Here is a 23,248-nt window from a genome sequence, read left to right as displayed (position 1 = left end):
GTCCTACGTCACTGTCACAAACAGAAGTCATGTTTCTCACGAAAACGAATCATGTTTGCACAATTGAGGACGAGTCGTCGGGCAGTTACCTCCCACCCGTCACCCCCACAACTTCACGCTTGAAAAGGTGTAAACGCTTTCTGAAGTCGATCATCCTCATCGCGGAGATCAACCCTCAGAGCACCGAATTTTTCAGGAAGATGACGGCGATCCGCGAAGCGAGGCTGAGGCAGATCCAATCGAAGTCATGGATCATCCACCCTTTCAGCACCTTCAGGTAGCAATCGCCCCTTCGAGTCCCAAACAGACACTCTTCTTGTAGACTCTACTACGAGATGTGGATGGCCGTGATATTTTTCTTGTGCTTGGTCTACATGCCAATGGACGCTTCTTACTTGTACCTCACCAAAACCGGGACTGGTACACTTGATACGTTCCTCTGTACGGCTTGCATCGTGGACATTGTCATCAACTTTCGGACCGGGTACCGCGACAGGAAGGAGAACATCGTGATGAAACCAGGCTCGATTGCCAAGTTGAATTTATTGAGGTTGTCGCTCTCCGCTGAGGTACTTCTTTCAGGAACTATGTGTTCGGGATCCACTTTATTTGCGACGTGCTGTCGTCGATACCGGAAGCTCGCAGGAGCCATCATGACTTTATTTTAATAAAGCTCCTCCAATACTGCTCCATGCTCAGGATCGTCAGAATATTCACTTTTTTAGACTACCTACAGAGGAGCTTCATGGTACGATCTTGCTCCACCTGCTGACATTTTTAATCTTGATTTGCAGTACTTCAAAGTGCAAGCGTTTATTTTTTTCCCGTTGAAAGTCGGTGTAGTGGCATTTCTCTTCACCCATTATACTACCTGTTGTTTATTTTTTATACCCAACGTGTGTGGTTACATTCGTTTCAAAGAATATCTTCAGCGTAATCTACAGTTATTCGTACACAACGCAACCTTCAACGACGTGATGGGCGTTTACCTAAACAACACCTACGAAGCCACATCTTTTATTTTAGGTACTTCCCATTCTTACTGTATTGTCTCTAACGGACACTTTCCTTCAGGTGTGGAGACTTCGTTGAAGCTCGGATACCCCTGGGTCAACTATTTCTACATTATCTTCGTGTATGTTATCGGAAAGCTTTTAACGCTTTACGTAACAGGTGAGTACCACCTCTGATCTTCTTATTGTCCAAACTACCATCTTTGTAGTTATCCTTGTGGACGTGTTAAAAGGGTACAACTGTTTGGAGACGAAATTTTACGAGATGATGAGTCAAATTGACAGTTTCATGACGATGAACCACTTTCCGTTAACGTTACAAAAGAAAATGAAAGACTACTACTACTACAAGTATCGCCGCAAGTACTACAAGGAGACCACGATTGAGAAATATATATCTGGTACTACGCCAATCGGTACAACTCTTCACCGTTAATCCGTCCTCTTCAGATAAACTGAGGAAAGAAATCAAGTACCACGACTGCCGCAAGTTGGTCAGTAACGTCACCATCTTCAATGACCTTCCGCAGGAGTACCTGGAAGATATCTTGTCGTACCTCAAGCAGGAGATATTTTTGATGAGTGACATAATAATCGAGGCCGGAACAGAAGGCGACTGTATGTACTTTTTAGCGTCCGGAACCGTAGCGGTGTCTTCGCCTTCAGGCAAAGAAGTTGTCGGTGTTGTAAGAGTCTGGATTAGTTGTTGATGACGTTTTTATAGATTTGTCACTTGGTCGATGGAGATTACTTCGGCGAGATATCTTTGTTGGTACCAAAACAGAAACGCACTGCAACCGTCATAGCTACGGAAACTTGCGAAGTGTACAAGCTTGATAGGAAATCCTTCAAGAAGATCATCGACACCGAGACGGAACTCTACAAACAAATCCAGCAAGTAGCGAAGGAAAGATACAAAAGTACCAAAGAGACAGAGAGAATGTTCTTGAAGAAATTCGTAAACGAATGAACACAAGATTCTTTTTAAACATGTTTTCGTTGATTGTAAATTAATATATAATCTGTTCCAAAATCAAAAATCCACCACCTGTTGAATTATGTTGGCAAAAAAAGAAATCCCTAGAATAAGTTTGAACCCAACCTCCCGCCAAAATTTGACATTCGGTTTGTCACAAATATAAAACTGCCTCGAAAAACGAGGGATCTTTTAACCGCTAAATTAAAAGGAGCCCTCAATTACCTGCTTCGAAGAATTTAAAAAACACCATGAACTACGACCAAAACAACTGTCAACAGTTTCCTTTCATAACCCCGCTTTTTTCTGACACTTGCAAACACACTAAAAACAAAAGTTGGCGACGTTGTCGGTTGTATTTTCGAAGTAGAATGCAGTGTTGGCGGATTTTTGATTTTGAAACAGATAACTGTTGGTTGAAAACGGGCGGGTTTGTCTTGTTCCGCCCACCAATCTGAATCGAAATGTGTGGTCACGTGACGAACGTCAGTCTGTGACAGTTAGACCAGCGCCGACTCGTCAAATTTCTGTAGCAGACAAACGTCACTCAAAACAGACAATGTTTAATATAAAAACTCATCATGTCTGCACGATCGGAGACGTATCTTCGCGGAGTTTCCTACCGCCTCTCACTCCGGGCTCTTCCTTCTTCGCCAAATGCAAACGCTTCCTCAAGAAGACCATTCTGATTAGCGAGCTCAACCCCCAAAGTACCGACTTCTTCAGGAGCACTACCGAAATCATCGAGCAGAGGAAAAAGCAAGTCATGGGAGGCTCTTGGATCATCCATCCTTTCAGCATCTTCAGGTACTAAGCGAAAGCCGCGAGAAAATCTCACCGTCTTGTTGTAGGCTCTTCTACGAGATGTGGATGGCCGCGCTTTTCTATACTTGTTTCATATTCATTCCGTTGGAGGCGGCGTACCATCACCTCATCTGGTACCCCTCGCCCTTCAGCAACTTTCTCATATTTGGCTGTTACGTGGACATTGTGCTGAACTTTCAGACAGGGTACAAATGCCCAAAAAAGGAGCGGATAGAGATGTCGCGTGGAAAGATAGCAAGGTGGACGAAGATTTTGTCCTGTTGAGTCTCACTTTCATTTTTAGGAACTACGTCTTCAGCGTCTACTTCATCTGTGACGTGGTGTCATCCATGCCGGAGATTCCTGAGATGTACGACAACGACAGGTACTACATGGTCGCGAGGGTGTTTGACTTTTTAGCATTGATTAAGTTTGTCAGGATCACCACCTACTTGGAATACTCGCTGAGGACCTTCAATGTAAACATACAGTCGCAACGTTGACTCTCTTTAAAATTTCTTTCAGTACTTTAGAGTTAGCAGTGTGACGCGTCCTCTACTCCAGTTGGCCGCCATGTTGGTCATTATCCTCCATTATCTCTCCTGTCTTTTTCCCATACTGGGAGAGGCTCACAGTGTTTTCGACGGCAAAGGGAACCTGATGATCGATTCCAAACTCCACTTACACCTGAACGATTCCACCATTCCTGATGATTTCTTTTCGATCTACGTCCGAAACCTCTACACCAGTTGCTCCTATCTTTTAGGTATTCACTTGTATGGATTCATGACCAAAGTAGTACCACTCAGTCTGATCAAAAATAAAAATGTTCACTTCTTCAGGTATTGACATTGATTTGAAATTCAAAATGCCATGGTCTCTGTACATAACAGCGATCTTCGGCTACTTTATTGGTAAATTTCTGTTGACATGTGGAACAGGTCAGATCCTTGCCCTCTTTGACCAAACCTCAACGGATCTTTGTAGTGGAACTTCTAAGCCTGTTGAAGATCGAGAACTCCTTAGAAATTAAGTACTACTCGATGATGAGTCAAGTGGATGCGTACATGGCGGCGAAGAAGTTTCCCTTGGTCATGCAGAAGAGAATACGCGAGTACTACCTCTACAAGTACCGACAGAAGTACTTCAAAGAGTACGGCATCCGAGACTTCATTTCCGGTACTCCACCACGCCCACTTTATCTCTTGTTAAACTTTTTCTTCTCAGACAAACTAAAGAAAGAAATCAACTACCACGCGTGTCGCAGACTGGTCAACAACGTGCAGATCTTCAAAGACCTCCCCCAACTGGTCGTCGAGAACATCTTAGCTTCTCTCAAGACAGAAATCTACTTGTCCAATGACCTCATCATCAAAGCAGGAGTCGAAGGAGATTGCATGTACTTTTTGGCGTCTGGAACGGTGGTGGTTCTGTCACCTTCAGGAAAAGAAGTAGCGCAATAAGATTCTCAAGTTTTAATTCTAGATCTGTCCCTTTCATAGATTTGCCATCTGGAAGATGGCGACTACTTCGGCGAGATCTGTTTGCTCATTGGCAATATGAAAAGAACCGCGAATGTGATAGCTTGTGAGATCTGTGAACTGTACAAGCTCGATCGCAAAGCGTTCAAAAAGTCCATGGAGTCTAACAAAGAACTGTACAAGAAGATGCGAACGGAGGCCAAGAAGCGGTACGCGGCCACGAAAGCAATCGAAAAGACGTTTATTAAGTCGGCGACTTCCTTGCACGTGCGGATGTAGTTAGTTTTAGAAAATAAAAAGATTTTACAGAACAAGTGGTGATAGATTCTTGTAGATGGTGAGAAAGATTGTAAATTGATTTGTCACGAGAGCAAATTATTTTGCAGAATCTAGGGCGAAGGTATTGCAAACGCAAACGAGATTAACCTCTTGGAAAAGACCCACCGAATTATTTAAAAGCAATGCTATTAGAAATTCTTCCGTTAGCTAATCTAATTGTTGACACAAAATGAAAACACCAAATTGCGCTTTTCACTTTAGTACACGGCTGAAATTTCGTGTTTCGAGCTTAATTGGAGACTAATTTGTCGCCTGGAAGTAATTTTCTCTCACACAAGAGCTTGACAATGCAATGCGTAAGTAAATGTGCTTCGGACTTGGACGTTTAAAATTTAATGGACTTTGCAAAAAAATGTAGAAACACAAGCTTGTGCAGAAATCAATCAAACTGTATTAATTAGAGTCGGGGTTTAAATAAACGTGACGTTTTAATAAAACATTGATCGCCTGCCGGACAACGATGCACAAATATTTTTCACTCATATGCAGAACTATAATATGATGAAGCGTCCAGGATTGAGAAATATCTCAGCTGGTCCAAAACTTTGTTGTCTTCAGAAGAACTGAAATCAACTGTCACGATTGCCCCAGGGTGGTCGAGAACGTCGCCATTTTGGAATGCCTTCCGCAGCAGTACTTGTCATATCTCCAACAGGCAGTGCTTTGCCTTCAGCCAAAGAAGTTGCCGGTTTGTAAGAGTCTAGTCTAGATTAATGTTCGATAACGATAACGTACTTACAAATTTGTCACTTTGAACAAACAGAAACTAGAAGCAAATCCAGCAACAAGCTAAGCAAAGAAGTTTTTAATGTTTGTAAACGTGAGGTCATTTATTGTCAATTAATATACTGTTAATTCAAAACGCCCGGACTTGTGAGCCAATCCGAATCGAGAAACGTGGTCACATGACAAACATCGCGTTGTGAGAGCTCGCGCTGATTCTGTCAAATTTCCGTACCAGACAAAACAGACAATCTTTAACATAAAGAGTCTGCACTATCCTCTCATTCCAGACTCTTCCTTCATCACCAAGTGGAAACACTTCCTGAAGACCACTCTGACAACTGCCAAAACGTCAACTTCTTCAGGCGCACCACCGAAATCATCGCAGAGAAGAAGAAACAAATGTTGTGAGACCGTTGGGTGATCCTCCCTTTGATCTCACCGGTTTGTTCGAGGAATAATTTTCAGAAATTCAGCTATTCAAGACGGTTTAATGAAGCGTCTGTATTGATTTTTCGTCTTCAGTTGTTTAGAGTCTTGCAAAAAATATTGGTGGTGGCTTATTAGAAATTGCTCGTTTGGAATTTTTTCAAGTTGGTGAAAGGCTTGTGCAAAGGACTCCAGTGCTCAGCCACGAGACGCCACTGATGACACCAACGGTATTTTATCGATTCTGCGATTTTTTAATATCTCGGCAACACAATGCGCACACCCACACTGCACGGTACAGAAAAATGAATGAATTGGAAAAGTATTGCGTCTCAACCAGACGGTATAATAAACTTTTAAGGAGGCGAACACAAAGTTTCTCGTTACGTTCAACTTACGCTCTAAGCGGAAATAAACTGAAAACTGTCGTAATCTGCACACAAAGTATAAAATTAGCAGCACATAGCGCCGCTGAAATACGGTCAGCTATTAACTCCTTTAAAGCTCCCCAACACTTAAACACTTTTGTCAGGGGAAGTTTCCCCCGAAGATGGTCGAATCTCCCGCTCGATCAGCTGGAAAATCCAGAGATCTCCGCTTTTTCCAGTCTGGGAAGTGTTCTACGAGGTCGAGCGGTCTCGGGGTCGCCACGGTAATAATTCGGTACTGTGAGAGTTTTTGTTGCATTTTATTTTTATAAGTGTATTTCAGTTTTTATTGTTGTACGTCGGGATAATGCCGGTTTTATGTCCCCACTTACAAATTTTATGACGTTTTTACGGCTTCTTTACACCGCACAAATGAAAATTATGAAAGTAAATACGCGATCGGAAAAATTCCAACAAATGGCACGTTTACGAGGCTCGTCATGTTATGGAAAATAATAATCATGCTCACGGTCGAAAACAAATCCTGTCAGGACTGTGAAAAATAATAATAGTGTTGACGATCGAATTTGATGCTGTGAGCAGAGAAGCCAAGAGGTCCTGTCAGCACTATGGGAAATAATAATAATGTATTCCATGCTCTGAGCAGGGAAGTCAAAATGTCCTGCGAGGATCATAATAGTGTTGACAATCGAAGTCGATGCTACGGGCAGAAAAGTCAAAAGATCCTGTCAGGACTATGGAACATAATACTTGTGTTGACGATCAAATTCGAAATTCTGAACGGAGAAATCAAGAGGTCGTGTCAGGATTATAAAAAATAACAATAGTGTTAATAATTCGATGTTTTGAGAGGAGAAATCAAGATGTCCTGTCAGGATCCTGGGAAATAATAATAGTGTTGATGATCAAATTCGATGGCCTGATCACAGAAATCGAGAGATCCTGTCAGGACTAAGGAGAATTATACCGTGCGATGGAAAATAAAAAAATCGAGAGGGCCGTGATTAATACGCTTCAGTTGGCAACACATAAAAATTTAATTCAAATGTCATCAGATGTCATTACAATAGTAACTGTCGTTATTAATTATTGACTATTAAAATTTGCTACTACATGTTCACTTTAGTGCAAAACATTTTCATTGTGCAGTGTTACTTCAGAAACGGCGAATGGTCCTTGAGTTTTTGAGGAATTTCAACAAAAGTTTCCGGACTTTCAAGGCACTTACCTAGTTACAACTTGCCTTGATTATTTTGTTTTTCTATAAAAACAACGTGTTCAAAAACAGACCTGGCACAATTTCCGAATTAATGCAAGTAATTACTGATAACTGCAATTTAATTGATGTCCCAACTTTGTGAAGGTCATTTGAAAACATGAAGTGAAGAGTAACATGTTTGGAAGCTGAAGGCAGACATTTCGAACATTTACTCTAGTTCTTGTAAGAATACGATTAGGGCTCCTCATGTATGATCCTTTAGCACAATGTTTGAGTAATAAAGATAATCTTCATCCTGGAAAAAATATTTGTTTGTTGATGTCATTGATCAATTTTATACAGGTCATTATAAATGATTGTCCCATCGTAGTTGGCGTTGAAAACCCACACAAATTTGGAATGTGCCGCTAGATTCGCAACTTTAGACAAACTAGTAGACAAATTTACACTACCGCCAGCAGCGCTACCTATCGGCGATGCTAGTCTCACTCATGTTATAAAGCTTGCGGCACATTAAACTACGTCACCAACGCCTACTGCGTTGAGATAATCATTTATAATGACCCGTATTTACCAAAATTCGATCGTATTGCAGTCATTTACGGCGTAGCTTTTTGTCTTTTTGACTTCAGAAAGAGACAATAGAAAAGAGCCCCCAAAAATATAACCTCTCTGTAAACAATCGGGGTCCTCACGGTCTTCACCACAGAACGGTGCTGTGATCACCGTTGAATAAAGGCGCGGGAGTTTTAAATCACATTGTTTCATTGGACTAGGTGAGGAAATTCTTTTACAACCGACAGGGCGACAGGTCACACAAAATTCACTCCTTTATGAAAATCAAGATTTCAACGTTCTCAAAACCACTAACCTAACTTTTAAGACTGACATCTGATAATTGAAATCTTACAAATTGCCAACTAAAATTTTTGGTCAAAGCCTACTCTATTTTTTTTTTTTTTGATCGCACGGTATTTGTTTGGCGATCGAATCGATGTTCTAAACGGAGAAGTCGAGAGATCCTGTCAGGATGATGGAAAATAATAGTAGTGTTGGGGGCGGAGAGTCGCCGCTTATAGTGTCGAGTCAAGAGGTCCTGCTTGATCCTTTGACCGAGTTAATCTCGGCTTCGGACGGTCCTGTCGATCCGAGCGGTGATCCTTCATAATCGCGTAAATGTCGCCATGTGCAGATTCGAGTGTTCGTTATCTGCAAGCGGCAACAATGTAGGGCTTAGATTAATCGCGTTTTCCGTTTCCGTTCCGTCTTATTCCCATTCGAACACATAAATCAATTATTAGCCGGTCGAAGGCTTTATTCAAAATGCAATATGTATTTCCGGAGGACTATCCGGAATCAATTGTTTTCGAGCGGAGCCGGCCTCGGGCCTTGTTTGCGTTCTGTTTACCCGAAAAATAACCTGATGGAAGTTGATAAGGGGCTCGCCGGGAATTATTTTCGCTCTGCTTGCGTTTTACGACAAAATTGCAGATTTGCCAGAGCGAATTTAGTTAGACTCGGTGTTTGTTGCACAGTTTGGAAAATATCAAGGAAAAACTTAAAGAAATAAAATGGAGAAAATAACATTTTTCTTAATATGAGTAGATCACCAGATTTACGGGCATCTGCCAAGCAAGCTGTGAACTTTGTGAACCAAAGCCTTGTGTAAATATGAACAAACCCAAGGCGCCTTGTCTTCGAACAACTGTACACAAGAGTGACAAATGAAAACTGTTTGTCAATGGAGCAGTAGCGGTGCTCACAGAAAATAAGTAAGAATATTCAAAACAAGACTGTCTATCTGTTTGTTTCGAGTTAATTCAAAAACTAATAGATCGATGTGCTTCAAACAAATTTACTAAGAAGGGAAGATTCACGATTGTGTTCTCCATTGGTTTTCTTCACGATACACCATCGAAGAGCTGCGCTGCAACGATAAATGTGTCGAGTATATTGCGGTGTAGTGAGCTCGCCTCGCAATTGTGAGTTTTGTCGATTTAAGCACCGACCCGTTCTGTTTTGTTGATTGCCTACGCATAAAACTAATCCTGTATTAAAAGTATCGAATTTGTACAACAGTAAATTATAAATGAGCCAAGATAAATACATAAACTCGAAGTTCTGACATTTTGAAAGCTATTTGTCAGTTTCATTATCAAAGCATACACCCTGTTACAACATTATTGAAATAAATAATTTGCTTAAGAAGTGCTGTTAAAAACAAAATTAATCTTTGTCGAGCACCCTAAAACTTCCTGATGTGCCTGACATCTTCCCAAGTTGTTTTTTCACGAAAGTATGTATTTACTTTTGTTCGTGTTTAATCCCAAGTAATTTCTTTTACATTAAATAAAGTTTAGAAATCACTGTCGTCTTAAATCTTCTCGAAAAGTTTCAGGTCGGTTTAAAGCTGACGGTGATTATGATATTACAGAACAGCAGAGGAGTCGGACCGGACCCTTGCGAGACCCCCGATATAATACAGCACTGTTCAATGTGACATTTTCGTTTTAGTTGTGTTCGTCTCAGGGCAGGCCCCCCTGCGGGAGCTTCCATTTGTCAGATTTCCCCCCTCGGCTCGAAGCAGATTGCATGTTTGCCCCCCTGATAAGTCAACAGAGTAAAATTAATAATAATAGAGCTCCACCTGTTCTTTATTCCCTTTGCGAATTCCATACATTCGCAGCAATGTTTTTATTTAATGAAGTCGCAGGGCGGCCTTGGGCTTTACACTGTAATTCCTCCAGTATCCCGACTGGCTTTGTTCAGCCAAATCCCTCGAAGGGCTTTCAAACTCGAAAACGAGTCAGACATTCACCTCGCATGAATATACAAAGGAGCGTGGGCGAATCAACAGTTTTTCCCCCGATTAATTACCAACCAACAAACAGAATCGACGAGCGATCCAGGCGAGACCGCTAAAAGGCGCCGGGGCTGCAGAGGGCGCAGGGCCAATATCACGCCGAACAAACAGGAAAACACTCTTATTGGAAGCGTCGCGTGTCGGGGGCGACGATCCTTCGCGCTTTCCGATAGGGACGTGGAGAATTGATAAACAGGCGAGCGTGGCGGCCTGCTTAAAAAGAGAAACACCGTCGACGATGTTATATAAATAATTGGACGTGATCCTTTGAGGTTCAAGTTGCCGGGAAAATGTTTGTGCTCAACGTCTCAAAGGAGCGCTATTTTGGTTTTTCCGAAGCAGTCGGCTAGTATGACGCAATTTCAATTATAAATCAGACAAGGTGTGCTAATACGACGTGTCTGAAACGAATTAAGCGATTTATTCTCGTTTGCTTGGTGGCGCGAAAAAGTAAATCGCTGCAGGATTACCACCAGAGGACGTAATAAAGAGAAATAAACTGAGGAAACTGTTGAAATCTTGCTCGTTTATTACTACCGTTCCTTGTGGTCCCACCTTCTCACGAGTCTTGACTTCCGTTAATTTTTTTCAATTTCGTTTTTATTCTCGGCATTCTTCATTTGAAGAAAACGTTGTTTGTTGTCGGTCTTCAGTGTCACAAAAAGAAGAAATACAACAAACGTGTTCGTCTGAATTTGCCATCTCTTCTGGATTCACACATTTGACATTTGACAGCTCGGAGCTGTCACTTTGCAGTTTTCATTAATTATTATTTTCCAGAGTGTTAACAAAGGTGCAAAGGTGTTCTATGTTAGCCGAGGCAACGAAAAAGGTACATACAACAAAAACTGAAAGGTTCAGACAGGATACTAATTGCCGTGGTAAGTAGGTATATGGTAAACATTTTGTTTACACATAAACATAAACATTTTGTTTTTGTTTTAACAACAATGAAAATGGTTTATTCTCTGAAACAAGATACATTTATTGTCATGTTTTGTTATCGAAATAAATAGAATAATAATAGTGATGAGATAAACAGTTTTAGTTTGAAAAGCTATGTGCTTGTTTTTATAATTTTTCTATTAAATTTTATTGGATCAAATAGTGGAAATTTGTTGTGGGGTGGATTTGATTGTAACTATTTATGAGAATGTTGTTATTTTAAATTACGTTATCTAAAAACACCTTGGGCCGTATCACGACACCCTTATTAAATTTAATCATGACTCTAAATTATAACTACGATGGTGACGAATTCATCTCTTTCTGGCACGTTATAATTGCATAAATCTATATCGTTTTACGTTTACTTTAATCACGACTTTAGTTATCGGCAACTTTAATAACGGTGTCGTGATACGGCCCCTTGTTTTTATGCAACCAACTAATCATATCAATTTACAACTGAAATGTTAGAAACATTTATAAAATAATGTTGCACCTACCGGTTTTGGTTTACGATTGATTACGATTGCGGATCCTGTGTAAATTAAAGGTTATGTAAACATTTTGACGTTTAGGGTTCTTATGTTCAATCGTTTTAATTTAAAAGAAACAAGCACTAGAATATAATACAGTTTTACTGACAATCATAGAAAATGTTCCAAAGTGTTCTCCCCTTGGATACATAACTCGTCATTTCATATTTTGTATTGAATTTTGAAACGTCACTTTGACAATTCAAATCAAGTTGTCAACAGTGTTGCCAATCTAACTGAAAAGTCGTAGCCTACTTTGATTATAAATTTAAATGATGTCACGTTACCAAGAAACCCACTACATACGATTCTAAGAAACAAAATCCGATTACTTAATAACTTTATTATAAATGTGGCTGTGAAAATGTCTTTATAAACATCCGCTCGATTTCCCTGGCCGAGAAGTACCTCCGTTTGGCTTGCAACTGAATCTCTTTGTACAACTGCGAGTTCGTCTGTAAGCACTTTCTAAACGACTTTCTGTCCAAGTTGTAAATCTCGCAAGTTTCTAGAGCTACAACGGTCGCTATCCTCGTTTGCTTCGGTATTAGCAAACAAATCTCGCCGAAATAATCTCCATCAACTAGGTGGCAAATCTGGAAAAAACTATCAAGTGTTGGTCTAGACTCGTACGTGAGTGGCAACTTCTTTGCCTGAAGGCGAAGACACCGCTACGGTTCCGGACGCCAAAAAGTACATACAGTCACCAGGAGCACCAGCTTGCGCTACCACGTCCCTCCGCATATAAATCTCTTGTTTGAGATACGTCAAGATATCCTCGAGGATCTCTTGCGGAAGGGTCTCAAAAATTTTGACGCTGTGAACCATCTTGCGGCAAGCGTGGTACTTGATCTCCTTCCTGAGTTTGTCTGCAGATGACGAATTAGTATAGTGGCGGCCGGGGAAAATGAGAATGACTTAAATCACTCTGGGCTGTATTGAAATAAAACTGTAATGGTTATCATTATAAAGATTTACGATAGGGCCAAATTTTTGCCTGTCACCACCTGCAAACAAAACCCTTCTTAAATTGTTCCTTCTAAGAACACAGGTATTCAAAGAAATCGGTCCCTGTCGTAAATCTTTATAATGATAACCATTACAGATTTATTTAAATACAGCCCAAAGTAATTTAAGTCATTCCCATTTTCCCCGGCCGCCACTATAAGAGCGGGGACTGGCGAATGCGGTACCGGAAATGAATCTCTCGATCCTGTCCTCGTTGAAGTACTTTTGGCGATACTTGTATGAGTAAAACTCTTTCATTTTTTTTCGTAAAGGCAACGGAAATTGGTTCACCGACATGAAACTATCGATCTGACTCATCATCGCGAAGTATTTGATCTCTAAGCAATTTCGAATTCCCATCACGTCGACGATTATTACTGTAGGAATTGCATTTGAGAAATCAGAAGGAGTAGAAGTGATACGAACCTATGATTGCAGACATTATAAGTTTTCCGAAGAAGTAAACGAACATGCCAAAGAGATAAGTAATCCAAGGGTCATCGTATTTCGCCTCGATCTCCACACCTGCATTTGTAAATTAATTAGGGGGCGATCTAGGGGGTCAAGATGGTACCTAAAATGAGGGAGGCACTGACGAAGCTGTTCTGCAAATAAGCAGATATAAAATCTGAGAAGGTATTGTTGAACTTGTCCCGAAATCTTTTCGATTGCCCTGCTCTTTTATGTGACTTGATGTGTTCAAATAAGATCGGCAAGAAGAACAAAATGCAACTAACATAGTGAGTGACAAGAAACAGCAACACTGTCAGTTTCGTCACAAGAAAGACGAATCTTCTCGTTTTGAAGTACTGAAATCGAAATGTAGAGCTTCCACCGAGCAAAATCATTCTCTTACTATTAAAGTCCTCTTCACGTACTCGAGACAAGTCCCGATTCTTACGATCTTGAACATCGAGCAATAATCAATGTATTCCACTACTTCAAGCGCTTGATCGTGCAGTTTCAACTCCGGTATAGACGAAATTACGTCGCAGATAAAGTAGATTCCGCACACGTAATTCCTAAAACAAATTCTCAACCGGCGTCACACAACCCAAGAACTCAACTTAGCTATCGCTCCTGGTTTCATCTCGATGTACTCCATTTGGACGCAGTATCCCGTTCTAAAATTCAGTCCAATGTCTACCATGCACGATATACAAAGAAAAAGGTCGAGGCCACGGATATCGGTCTTCATGATGTATTTAAAAGAAGATTCCAAAGGCATGTAGACCATGCAAAGTAAGAAAATAACAGCCATCCACATTTCGTAGTAGAGTCTACAAGTCGAGGATTGGTGGCAAATCTGAACGACCGGTGAGTACCTGAAAGTGCTGAAAGGGTGGATGATCCACGACCCCGAAGCCACTTGACGTTTCCTTTCTTGCACGATTTCAACATTGTTTCTGAAGAACTCGAAAGTACGTGGGTTATTCTCCGTCACAAGGATCAGCTTTTTGATGAATCTTTTTATTTTTGTGAAGACGTTGGCGTTTCTTGAAAGTGGAGGAAGAAAGCTTTTCGACGATACGTCGGGGATGGTGCAAATGTGGTTAAGTTTTTGGACGAACATTTTGACAAGTATTCTTTACTTGGGAAACTTTTGTCACTTGATTTTTGTCACTTGATTTTTATGAACCTTGCAAAACAAAAAACTTGCACTAAAATATCGAGTGTTCATTTAAATTTATCCAAAAAGTAGGCGTTGAAGAGTCGATTGTGAACACACCACGGAGTTCAGATCAACGGATCAGCTGTTTAAACATAACCTTACTTTTTACGTTATTTGTGCTTTTACTCTGCAGACTGACGAGTGGTACTTTTTATAGTACTCTTGTTTAAGTATCATCAAGAGTAATAAATTATTTGTAGAAAATGTTTTCGTGTTGTTGGGCAAAACTGTCAGGACAAATAGATCCGTCGCCTTCCCGTGTGAGCCTGCGCATCATCCTGTCGGTATTAATTTTTGATGTCAAGCTTTGTTAGTGAACAATAAAGAGTCGTTAGTGGGGTCATAAATGAGGCGTTTTCGTATTCTGGCGAAAAATTAAATATTTACCGCCCCCGGTTGCGGCACAGCTTCCGTGGGGGTCAGCTCGCGGAAATCGAAATACCGAACATAAAAAGTACATTCGCTAAACTACCGAAAGCTAAGACATAAAAAAATCGTTAAAGAAAAATTATCAAAATAAATAAGTCAAAAGGGACTGAAATAACCGCACTCGTTTTGTTCCAAGACGTTCCATTTATTTACCCAAGTACAGAAAATAAAACCCCTATTCCGAAAATAAACTGTACAATTGTTCGCACGCTGTGACGGACGCCGCCCAAACAAACCTGTTAAAATAAAGTCGATTTGATTGCGTTTGGACAAGATGAAACCCGAATTCGTTAATTGAATAGCGAGAAGACAGTTGACCCAAATTAAACTTTAATAAAATATTTAATCACAGTAGACCACGCTCGTCGCCGGACCAATCATCGATCCCCGAGACGACGCACCAAGCGGATCGTTGTGGGAAGAAAAAATGAAATCAAATATTTTTCGGGTGTAATTTTTTATCGTCCTCTCCTCCCCGTTTAATTCGCCATCACTCCAACAATATTCTTTTTATTCCGCCCATTTGTTATCTCGAGTCCTGCAGGATTACGTCAAGGATTTCAATTAACATCGACCTTCCTGTTACGTGCTTTTTGTTAAGAAGACAAACTCGTCGGCAATATTGCAAAGAATGCACCAGTCGGTAATTTGTTCCGGCGAATTAAAACTAAAAAAGCTTGTTGGGGGAGAAATCTGGATTAGGCTCTCTATAAATAAGCGAAACTGGCTGGGAACGGGCGCAAAAACCGTAAATGTTTGATGCCGAGGTTGCAAACTCAAGTGGCGCCCCCCGCGTTAAAAATTTAAAAGTGCAGTGTCGCGTCAGTTGCGTCGCGTGCTGTACAAATCTAGTGGATCGCGTCGAAAGCTGTACGCTCTATAAATAGGGAATAAAATCCGCGCTGGTTTTATTGGTAGCGGAAATTGATACAAATGGCCGATTAAAAATCTTAATTCGCGTTTCGAGTTAAACGCCTCTTTACGGCCGATAAAACCGCCACCGATAAATAATTTCGGTGGCCCCCGCGGCAGCCCCGTTCAATATGATAATAAGCGCTGAAGAAACCGATTCGCTTGTTTTACATAAGTAGGGCCCCGGCCCGCTGGATCCACAATTACGCCGCCCCCTTTTAATATTTCCAAACAAACCGTCGGCGAATTTCTTAACGGCGCTGAATATTTCATCGGAATCTGGCGTGGAGTCGCGACCCCGCCGGAAAATCGCGCCGATTTCGGTCGGTACCATGACATGTGTCCGCGCCGGAGAGCAACAAGTCGGAGGGGTCGGGGGGTTATTCGATTTGCAAACACGTAACTCGGCAGACTTCGGGGAAATTACATAACCGAAATTATTCATGGGCGTACGTCGACGGGGGCGGATCGATGCCAAAGGGTAGACGGAGAAATGGGATCGCTCGGGGGACTAAGTGGATTGGAAATGTGGTTAATTTGAGAGACAATGGCGTGCATTAATAAGCACGTGACTGACAAGGCGACTTCGATTATTCAGACGTGGGGTTTATGGCGGGCGGTGTTTTTATGGGGGACGAGAGAGATCGAGGAGCGGTCCTGATACGGAACAAGAAAATAAATAAAAACGCTAATATCGAAATCGATAGCTTCCGGAGGGCGCATCTTGCTGCCTCCGCGGTCAAGATTTTACTTTCGAATTTTATCTTTGAGAAATTCACATTGTTCATTCGTTATTTATTACACCGGGCAACCGAACAATAATAAATATAGCAAGGGACTAAAGTGCATCTTTTCATCCCGAGTGCAAGTTTATTATACGAGCGCGTCGAGGGTAATAATTACACGAAGGATGAAAAGACACTATTTTTGGCACGATCTAATGCATTTTAACCTAAAAAAAAATTGTGCAAAAATATACAGTAAGACAAGACTAGAAGGTGTCTCAAAATTCGCGAATTCCGAATTCAGAGCGGGGTAAGGAAGGACCCAGTGAAGCTCGAAAAATTCTTAGAAAAAAAATTCGCTCTTCCTGAAGAAAATATACCTAAGCACTTTAATTTTGTTCAATACATAGCAGCCTTCATATCCACAGTGACAAAATACTATTCTAGCTACGTTGCCGTTCCATCTTTAAGAAAAATTACAAAAATTTAAGATTTTTTTACTCCAAAGTAAAGCTATTCTTCAAAAAATTGTTTTATGTTATTATTCCATACTTGGACTACCTTACAATGCTCTGAATTCGGAATTCGGGAATTTTGAGACACCTGTATAGTCCAGTTTTTACCCTTTTGAGGTGACGTCACGATTTGCTTCCTCGCTTTCTCTCTATTGAAACGACAAAAAAAAAACCGGTACGTCTATGTACTTTGTGGTTATTTTATGCTCCTGTCAATTTGACAACTTTCAATTTTTTTCATTTATTGCAAACCTAACCTTTCGAAGCAATTGTCAACAAATTGAAACTTAATAGTTATTCTTGATCAATTCAAATTTGTTTGTGATCCAAGCTCAAACATACGTGAAGTTACTAGATAATGACGTCACCGCAAAAGGGTAAAAATAGATTTTTCTTCTAGATCGTGATGACATATGTCATCATATGTCAGTGAATGGTGCTGGAAGTTTTGTTTTAATGACTCTATGACAAAGTGTCAAATATCTAAAGGTCACGTAAATGTGGAAGAATTTTTATATAAAAAGCAACAATTCCTAATTACAGCATGTAAATGTAGGTAAATGGATATAACATATAAAAATTGGATGATGTCTCTGCGAACAAAGATCAAAGCCGCCAAATACTTATTATACTACAGAAAGGACTAAAAGCAAACCCTACGTTTTTTCTACATAGTGGACTGACAGTAATTAACTCAAGTTTCAACTTTCTAGAAATAATTAAACGTGACAACACTTTAAGATTTTTCATAGGTTGGCAGCCTTGAACAGAAACGTCATGTGCACAGTTTGAGGTTAGTTGTAACCACGTCATGTTGTCATGTTATTATAAGCGCGCCACATGTCTCATTTTCACTCACTATTTCTAAATAGTCCCAATGAAAACAAAAAGATTTTTAGGAAAGGTTGCGCCAAGAGGTTCAATCCACTTGTTCAATTAATTTCAACGTTGCGGTACTTCCAGAGTGCGTTGTGTAGAAAGCGAGATGTTCATAAATTATAATAATGAATTGCTCTAAAACCGTGTTGTGAAGATTAAAGATTTTTTTTCGATAATAACCCGACTAAAATTAATGAAAATTAAGACTGTAATAACTCATTAAGGGTTTATGAGTTTATTTCAATTTCTTCAATGGAAGAACCTCACTATTTTTTATCGGAGATTTTCCATTTTCCTAATTTAATCCACCACATTTTCTAACTAGGACTAAAGTCATAATAAAAGTACGTATTAATCAAATAACACTAATTTGTTTTAGTTCCATGGGCAAATGATTTAAATATTTTTTGTTCCTTAAAAAATTTTGAACAAATTTAGTCATGCGAAAAATTTCAATGGGACTAATACTTTTCATGATAATGCCGTTACAAAATTCATTCGTGCGATGCAAATAAACAATCTATTTGTCTTCACACAGTTGAAACTGTCTGTTGCTAAACCGCCGATTTGATTTCACTTTGTAATATAATTTTATATCGAATAAAATTATCTTCAAAATGATGCCACACAAATTGCTGCGAGTATTATTCAATAATTGCAAAAGTTATAGAAGTTCAAATTTGATGCTTAGTTGTCGTGTCTGTTGTGTCACCCCTCTGTGTGAGACTCGCAATTCTTTATTATTGTTTCAAATTGAAAATAAACAACATGACCCTTTTAAGAACGGAATTCCTGATTGAAGGATATCTTGACAATTCAGCCATGTCAATTAGTTCCGAAGTTATAATAAGCTCTCAAACACATATTTTTTACGAGTTTTCTTTTAATTTTGATTAAATAAATCTTTGAAATACAGTCATTATAAATAATTGTCCCATCACAGTTGAAAACCTACCCAAATTTTGGATGTGCCGCCAGCCTCGCAACGTTAGACAAACTAGTAGACAGATTTCTACTACCGCCGGTAGCGTCACCTATCGGCGATACTAGTCTTACTCATGTTATGAGTGCCTAGTGCGATGGGACAATCATTGATAGTAGCCCTGTATTACCTAAGCCAAATTAAAGGCTATTAGGTATTACAACACTTTTATTAATGGCAATTTGACATCATACAATTTAATTTTACTTGTTGTCGATTTAATAATTTTTGTTTTTGTGTCGGAATAGAGTGTTTGAAGGAGTCGGTGTGGAGGAGGTGACCGGCGAGGGAGCAGAGTGCGCCGGTGAAATCCGCACCAAAGAGTTGGAAAGCTCGCTCGATGGTGTTTCTCGAAGTTTGCGTAATGACGAATAAATCGAGGGAATTGTGGAAATCCTGAAAGGGGTTTTTAATAAACCGATAAAAATCCTTTAAGACGCAGAATAAAGGATTCCGAAACCGTAATTGGACGAATTTAAAGTGTAACGACCTGCACTAATTGAATTTCAAGTTACTAACTCAGATTTAGGGTTTATAAAATGAAATTATAAAGTCTGAGAACGAACATCTAAATCATCAAAGAAGCTCAATTAGAACGGGATTGGCGAACATTTTCAATTTGTTCGGATAAATAGCCACTACGGACTTTCATTAAATCTCTAGTTTCAAGCAGAAGGGACGAACTAGACCGGACTACGTAATTTTTAAATTGTTTTGCAAGAGTGAAAATTATTTTATCCAACATTCAATAGTAATATCGTGTTTTACTAGTTAGTTTTAATTGAGTAAACTGGGCTATAACTAGTCTGTTGTTTTAACCCACGTTGCCATTTGCACCGTGGGTTATAACATACATAACCCACGTTGCCATTAGCACCGTGGGTTATTAACGTTCATAACCCATCGGGAGCAGAATTTCATCAATAATGTCATTATCTAAAAATTGTGGAATATTGGATAAAACGTTGTATGGCATACGTGGGTTATTAAGTACTACCCACTCGAGGTAATAACCTACTCGGGCAAGCCCTCGTAGGTTACAAATACCTCTCGTGGGTAATATCTTAAATAACCCACTTATACCATAAATAACTATGAGACGTGCATTCTTCTCAAAAAATGTTTCAGCGAATTTGAAACAACTCCAACCGAGGAATTAATTAGTTTGCAAATTCTCTCACAGCGGAAGAAAATTTTATTTAATGATAATTTTTTACAAGACTCTGAATTCATAACAGACGCAAGCGCTTCGTTAAAATATTTGCAAAATATTTTTAAATGTTAATTTTATAGCTTCCGGTGTAATTTTCCATCATCGGATTGGGATCAGTGAAAAGTTATATTTTTTCGACACACTTTAAGCCCGTATCTCGTATCCAACAAAACAAGATTAATTAATCAAGTTGCCAAGAAATTGAATTCTACATTTATTCCTATAAACATTCCCTCGAAGGATAATTCGATTTTCATTTTTAATAATTTTTATTTCTAAAATTTTCAACCGAGATCATTTTATCTCTTTTGTGTTGCCAAACAAAGAGAATTTAATTTTCTACGAAAAATATGTTTCTTTGAAATCTCTCCAAGTCTCCGAGTTCCAGTTTCAAACTGTTTGGTTCCGAAAATTGTGAAAATGTATTAAAAAAAAAAGACAAACCGAAAACTCCATGTATTTGAAACTTCAAGTCTGTTTATTCTTACATATTTTTTGAAAAGAATCCATTTTGACAGTGTTAGGAAAAATCTTTGCAAAACAAATACAAATTGGTAAAATGTAAATTATGGTAGGGGGCATCGTTCGCGTCCCGGTTTTGTCCAGGGTTCTCTGCCGGGGCTCACTGGTCAGCCAATAAGCGAGCTCCATTCGCGCCGCGTTTGGTCCCAACTTTCCGATAACTGGGTTACGGCAGCCGAAATTCTTCCCACTTTCGTTCACGCTCTGAACGTGTTTGTTTCGTTCACTCCTCTCCTCCCGCTCCACAAAAAAGATTGCGGCTCCGTAAAAGTGAGCTGGACAAAAAGACAACCTGCATCTCGAGAGGCGGGACCCAACCGGCTCTTTCCAGAGTCACTCACACTTGTTCAGACCAAAATCAGGTAAAACTTTACCAGAAGTGATACCTATTGGAGCTTCTTCTGATGTCGTAGATTAGCAACTCACAGAACACGTCTGCCAATGACTCCGCAAGGGTCTAGCGCTAAATACCAGAACAATTTTACATTGGTTGATTTTACATAAAAGTAATTTTATGTGTTCGGCAACAGCTGGAATGACTGGAAGGCATTAATATAACAGCTCTCAACACAATTTTCCATCGTTGAAATAAATATACTCATACATTAAAATCACGTTACATCGGGGCCAATAAAGCAAAGTTTATTAAAATATTATGTTTAGATTCAAATTTATGAAGCAATGTGCTTTGTGTAGGTCACGGTTCAAAAGCTTTTTTATGTGGAACATAAATTTATAAACTTTCAGTACGCCCAAAATTGTCAGCAATTGTCAACTTCGCTATTAATTCCTAAAAAAGTTTCTTTCACGTTGCAGGTTTCAATTTTATGTAAATTTCAAGCAAGCTAGAATGGTCGAGAGTCTTGAGGATTGGACCGTGAAGAATGTTTGACAGCTGTCATCCGCGCGGGTTGTGCCACTTGCATATTTACGAATTCAAGAAAATAAATAATAAATCATTTTGGTTGTCTTATTTTTGAGTAGTTAGAAAACCCCGAAATTTTCTCAAATGAAAGCTTTAATTCCAAAATTTTTTACATGATGGAAAAAAAATGAGAAAAGATATTTTGTCCAATTACAAAAAACCTATTAAGAGAGCTAATTTAAATGAGGAATTTACATTGAAGTAATAAATTCCAGTCGTACAACTTCAGCGTTAATTAACAGTGTTGTATTTAGTTCCAGTGTTAAGAATCTCAAGTTTTTTGTGAAATTTCTCAAGACTCCCAAAATCGCGAAACTTTGAAACTCTTGTCTACAAGAAAATTACTTTCAGCCTGTAAATTGGATTTAGATTCGGTTTAAATGGCGAAATTACTAAAATAATTCAGACAATCCAGAATTTAGTGTTGCGCATGAAATTATCACTGGAGAAAGTTTTTAATTGCTTGGCTTTTCCATAATTTGTGTGGTCCTTTATGAGGATAATCAGATTCCCTCTGCATTTTCCTATCTGTGACCTTTCCCCTAAATAATTCCTTTTTTGGAAATCGCGAAGCCAACAAACAGATTTCAGACTTCCTTTGGCTGAGTGACAAGTTCACTGAACAACCCTCCTTTGTTGGAATTCCGTTTTCACCCCTAATTTCATCGGAACGTCCCCGCCAACAAAATCACCACGAAAAATATTCCGGGGGCGATTAAAACAACGGTTTTTCTTTGTCCGGACATGCAAACCTGTGAAAGAACGCAACAACAGGATGAACAACTCCCGACTGTTCTATTATTCGCAAGGATTATGTGCTCCGTTACGTTCGCTTTGGAAATTGGCGGATAAATAAACGATAAAGGTTCGAGTTCTCGCGTCTGAAAGAACGGCAAAAGTGTGTTTATTTAAAGATGAAAAGCGCTTTCAGCTCGACGATTAATTACAAGGAAATGATTGTTATTAATGGCATTGTACAAAGAATGATCACAGAGACGTCCACCTCTTGGAAGTGTTCCGGAGATGTTTCAGGTGTTGTTTCACGAAACGAGAATCTGTCAGTCAAGTGTCTGAAGTCGAATTTTATGCGATTGTTCGACGAGGACGAAACTTGAAGTGAGAGCTTCGCCAAAACAAGCACTTTTAGAACAGCACTCCTCCGCATATCCGCTTTGCAACAATTTTATTTCGCCAGGTTTGCAATAACCTCAAGACTGGACCACAACCGCCAAGCGCACGTGTGTCGGAGGCGTGTCTCCCCACTACTCTCTCAGCCGACGAATCACGGCACACGTGAGCCACTTAGTCCCGCCCACTAACATTTCGTGGGCTTGTTCCAGGCTTCGAACCCAAAAATGTAAATATTATGGGATAAAACAATTTGCCCGCTACGTAAGCACCTCCTCGTTTTATTTGGTCATTTTGGTTGGCCGTAAACCATTCTTAAGGAAATATCGGAGGGATTATTATCGACGAAGGTTGATCAAATTTTTCGACGTCGTCCTGCTAAGATAATACCGTAATCGAAGCATCCACTGATTAGATTTTTCAAGTGGACTGAAGTTTTATTATTATTGAATTTGTTTCTGTCGTTTTGAGACGCTACAAGATTGGATCCTTGTTCGAGGATCAAGGACGCACCGCAAGGGGAACTACCAAGGGTCGGAAATAAGGAAAGAAGGACGGGAAAGTGAGGGGAGATGGACAGGTGTCGGCTGTCAAACGGTCACGTGGTTAGTTTTGATAGAG

The 23,248-nt window shown here is 39.7% G+C and overlaps 4 protein-coding genes and 1 long non-coding RNA gene across 14 annotated transcripts in view; 2 read left to right on the top strand and 3 right to left on the bottom strand.

Moving 5' to 3' along the window:
• The window catches only part of LOC138137886 (potassium voltage-gated channel protein Shaw-like), a 60,819-nt gene that overhangs the window by 35,097 nt on the left and 2,474 nt on the right, over positions 1 to 23,248 (bottom strand). The window lies entirely within an intron of this gene.
• On the top strand, positions 14 to 2,053 carry LOC138138326 (potassium/sodium hyperpolarization-activated cyclic nucleotide-gated channel 1-like). 4 transcript variants are annotated; one of them, XM_069058171.1, is made up of 8 exons: positions 14 to 277; positions 323 to 535; positions 583 to 748; positions 795 to 1,026; positions 1,075 to 1,173; positions 1,247 to 1,414; positions 1,464 to 1,687; positions 1,738 to 2,053. In XM_069058171.1, the coding sequence occupies exons 1-8, from the start codon at positions 30 to 32 to the stop codon at positions 1,981 to 1,983; spliced, it is 1,596 nt and encodes a 531-aa protein (XP_068914272.1). In that variant the 5' UTR covers positions 14 to 29; the 3' UTR covers positions 1,984 to 2,053. The 4 variants fall into 4 exon arrangements, with proteins under 4 accessions (XP_068914272.1, XP_068914271.1, XP_068914270.1 ...); XM_069058170.1 differs by having other exon boundaries at positions 1,223 to 1,414; XM_069058169.1 differs by having other exon boundaries at positions 795 to 1,173.
• LOC138138327 (potassium/sodium hyperpolarization-activated cyclic nucleotide-gated channel 1-like) lies at positions 2,200 to 4,588 on the top strand. 2 transcript variants are annotated; one of them, XM_069058173.1, is made up of 9 exons: positions 2,200 to 2,796; positions 2,841 to 3,053; positions 3,098 to 3,178; positions 3,233 to 3,272; positions 3,319 to 3,559; positions 3,636 to 3,734; positions 3,781 to 3,972; positions 4,021 to 4,244; positions 4,296 to 4,588. In XM_069058173.1, exons 1-9 carry the CDS (start codon positions 2,549 to 2,551, stop codon positions 4,551 to 4,553), a joined length of 1,596 nt encoding a protein of 531 aa, XP_068914274.1. In that variant the 5' UTR covers positions 2,200 to 2,548; the 3' UTR covers positions 4,554 to 4,588. The 2 variants fall into 2 exon arrangements, with proteins under 2 accessions (XP_068914274.1, XP_068914273.1); XM_069058172.1 differs by having other exon boundaries at positions 3,098 to 3,272.
• Positions 5,023 to 6,475, bottom strand: LOC138139179 (uncharacterized). The gene is made up of 2 exons (XR_011162224.1): positions 5,353 to 6,475; positions 5,023 to 5,280 (listed from the first exon to the last, which is right to left on the bottom strand). It is a non-coding gene; the product is annotated as an uncharacterized lncRNA (long non-coding RNA).
• Positions 12,041 to 17,003, bottom strand: LOC138137887 (potassium/sodium hyperpolarization-activated cyclic nucleotide-gated channel 1-like). 2 transcript variants are annotated; one of them, XM_069057478.1, is made up of 8 exons: positions 14,051 to 17,003; positions 13,793 to 14,005; positions 13,582 to 13,747; positions 13,300 to 13,534; positions 13,152 to 13,250; positions 12,911 to 13,102; positions 12,363 to 12,586; positions 12,041 to 12,313 (listed from the first exon to the last, which is right to left on the bottom strand). In XM_069057478.1, the coding sequence occupies exons 1-8, from the start codon at positions 14,296 to 14,298 to the stop codon at positions 12,062 to 12,064; spliced, it is 1,629 nt and encodes a 542-aa protein (XP_068913579.1). In that variant the 5' UTR covers positions 14,299 to 17,003; the 3' UTR covers positions 12,041 to 12,061. The 2 variants fall into 2 exon arrangements, with proteins under 2 accessions (XP_068913579.1, XP_068913578.1); XM_069057477.1 differs by having other exon boundaries at positions 13,793 to 17,003.

Source organism: Tenebrio molitor, chromosome 9, assembly GCF_963966145.1.
Source record: "Tenebrio molitor chromosome 9, icTenMoli1.1, whole genome shotgun sequence".
In the NCBI taxonomy this organism is placed as follows: Eukaryota; Metazoa; Arthropoda; class Insecta; order Coleoptera; family Tenebrionidae; genus Tenebrio; species Tenebrio molitor.
Note: the sequence above shows the minus strand (reverse complement) of the source record. Positions and strands in the feature narration are given on the sequence as shown.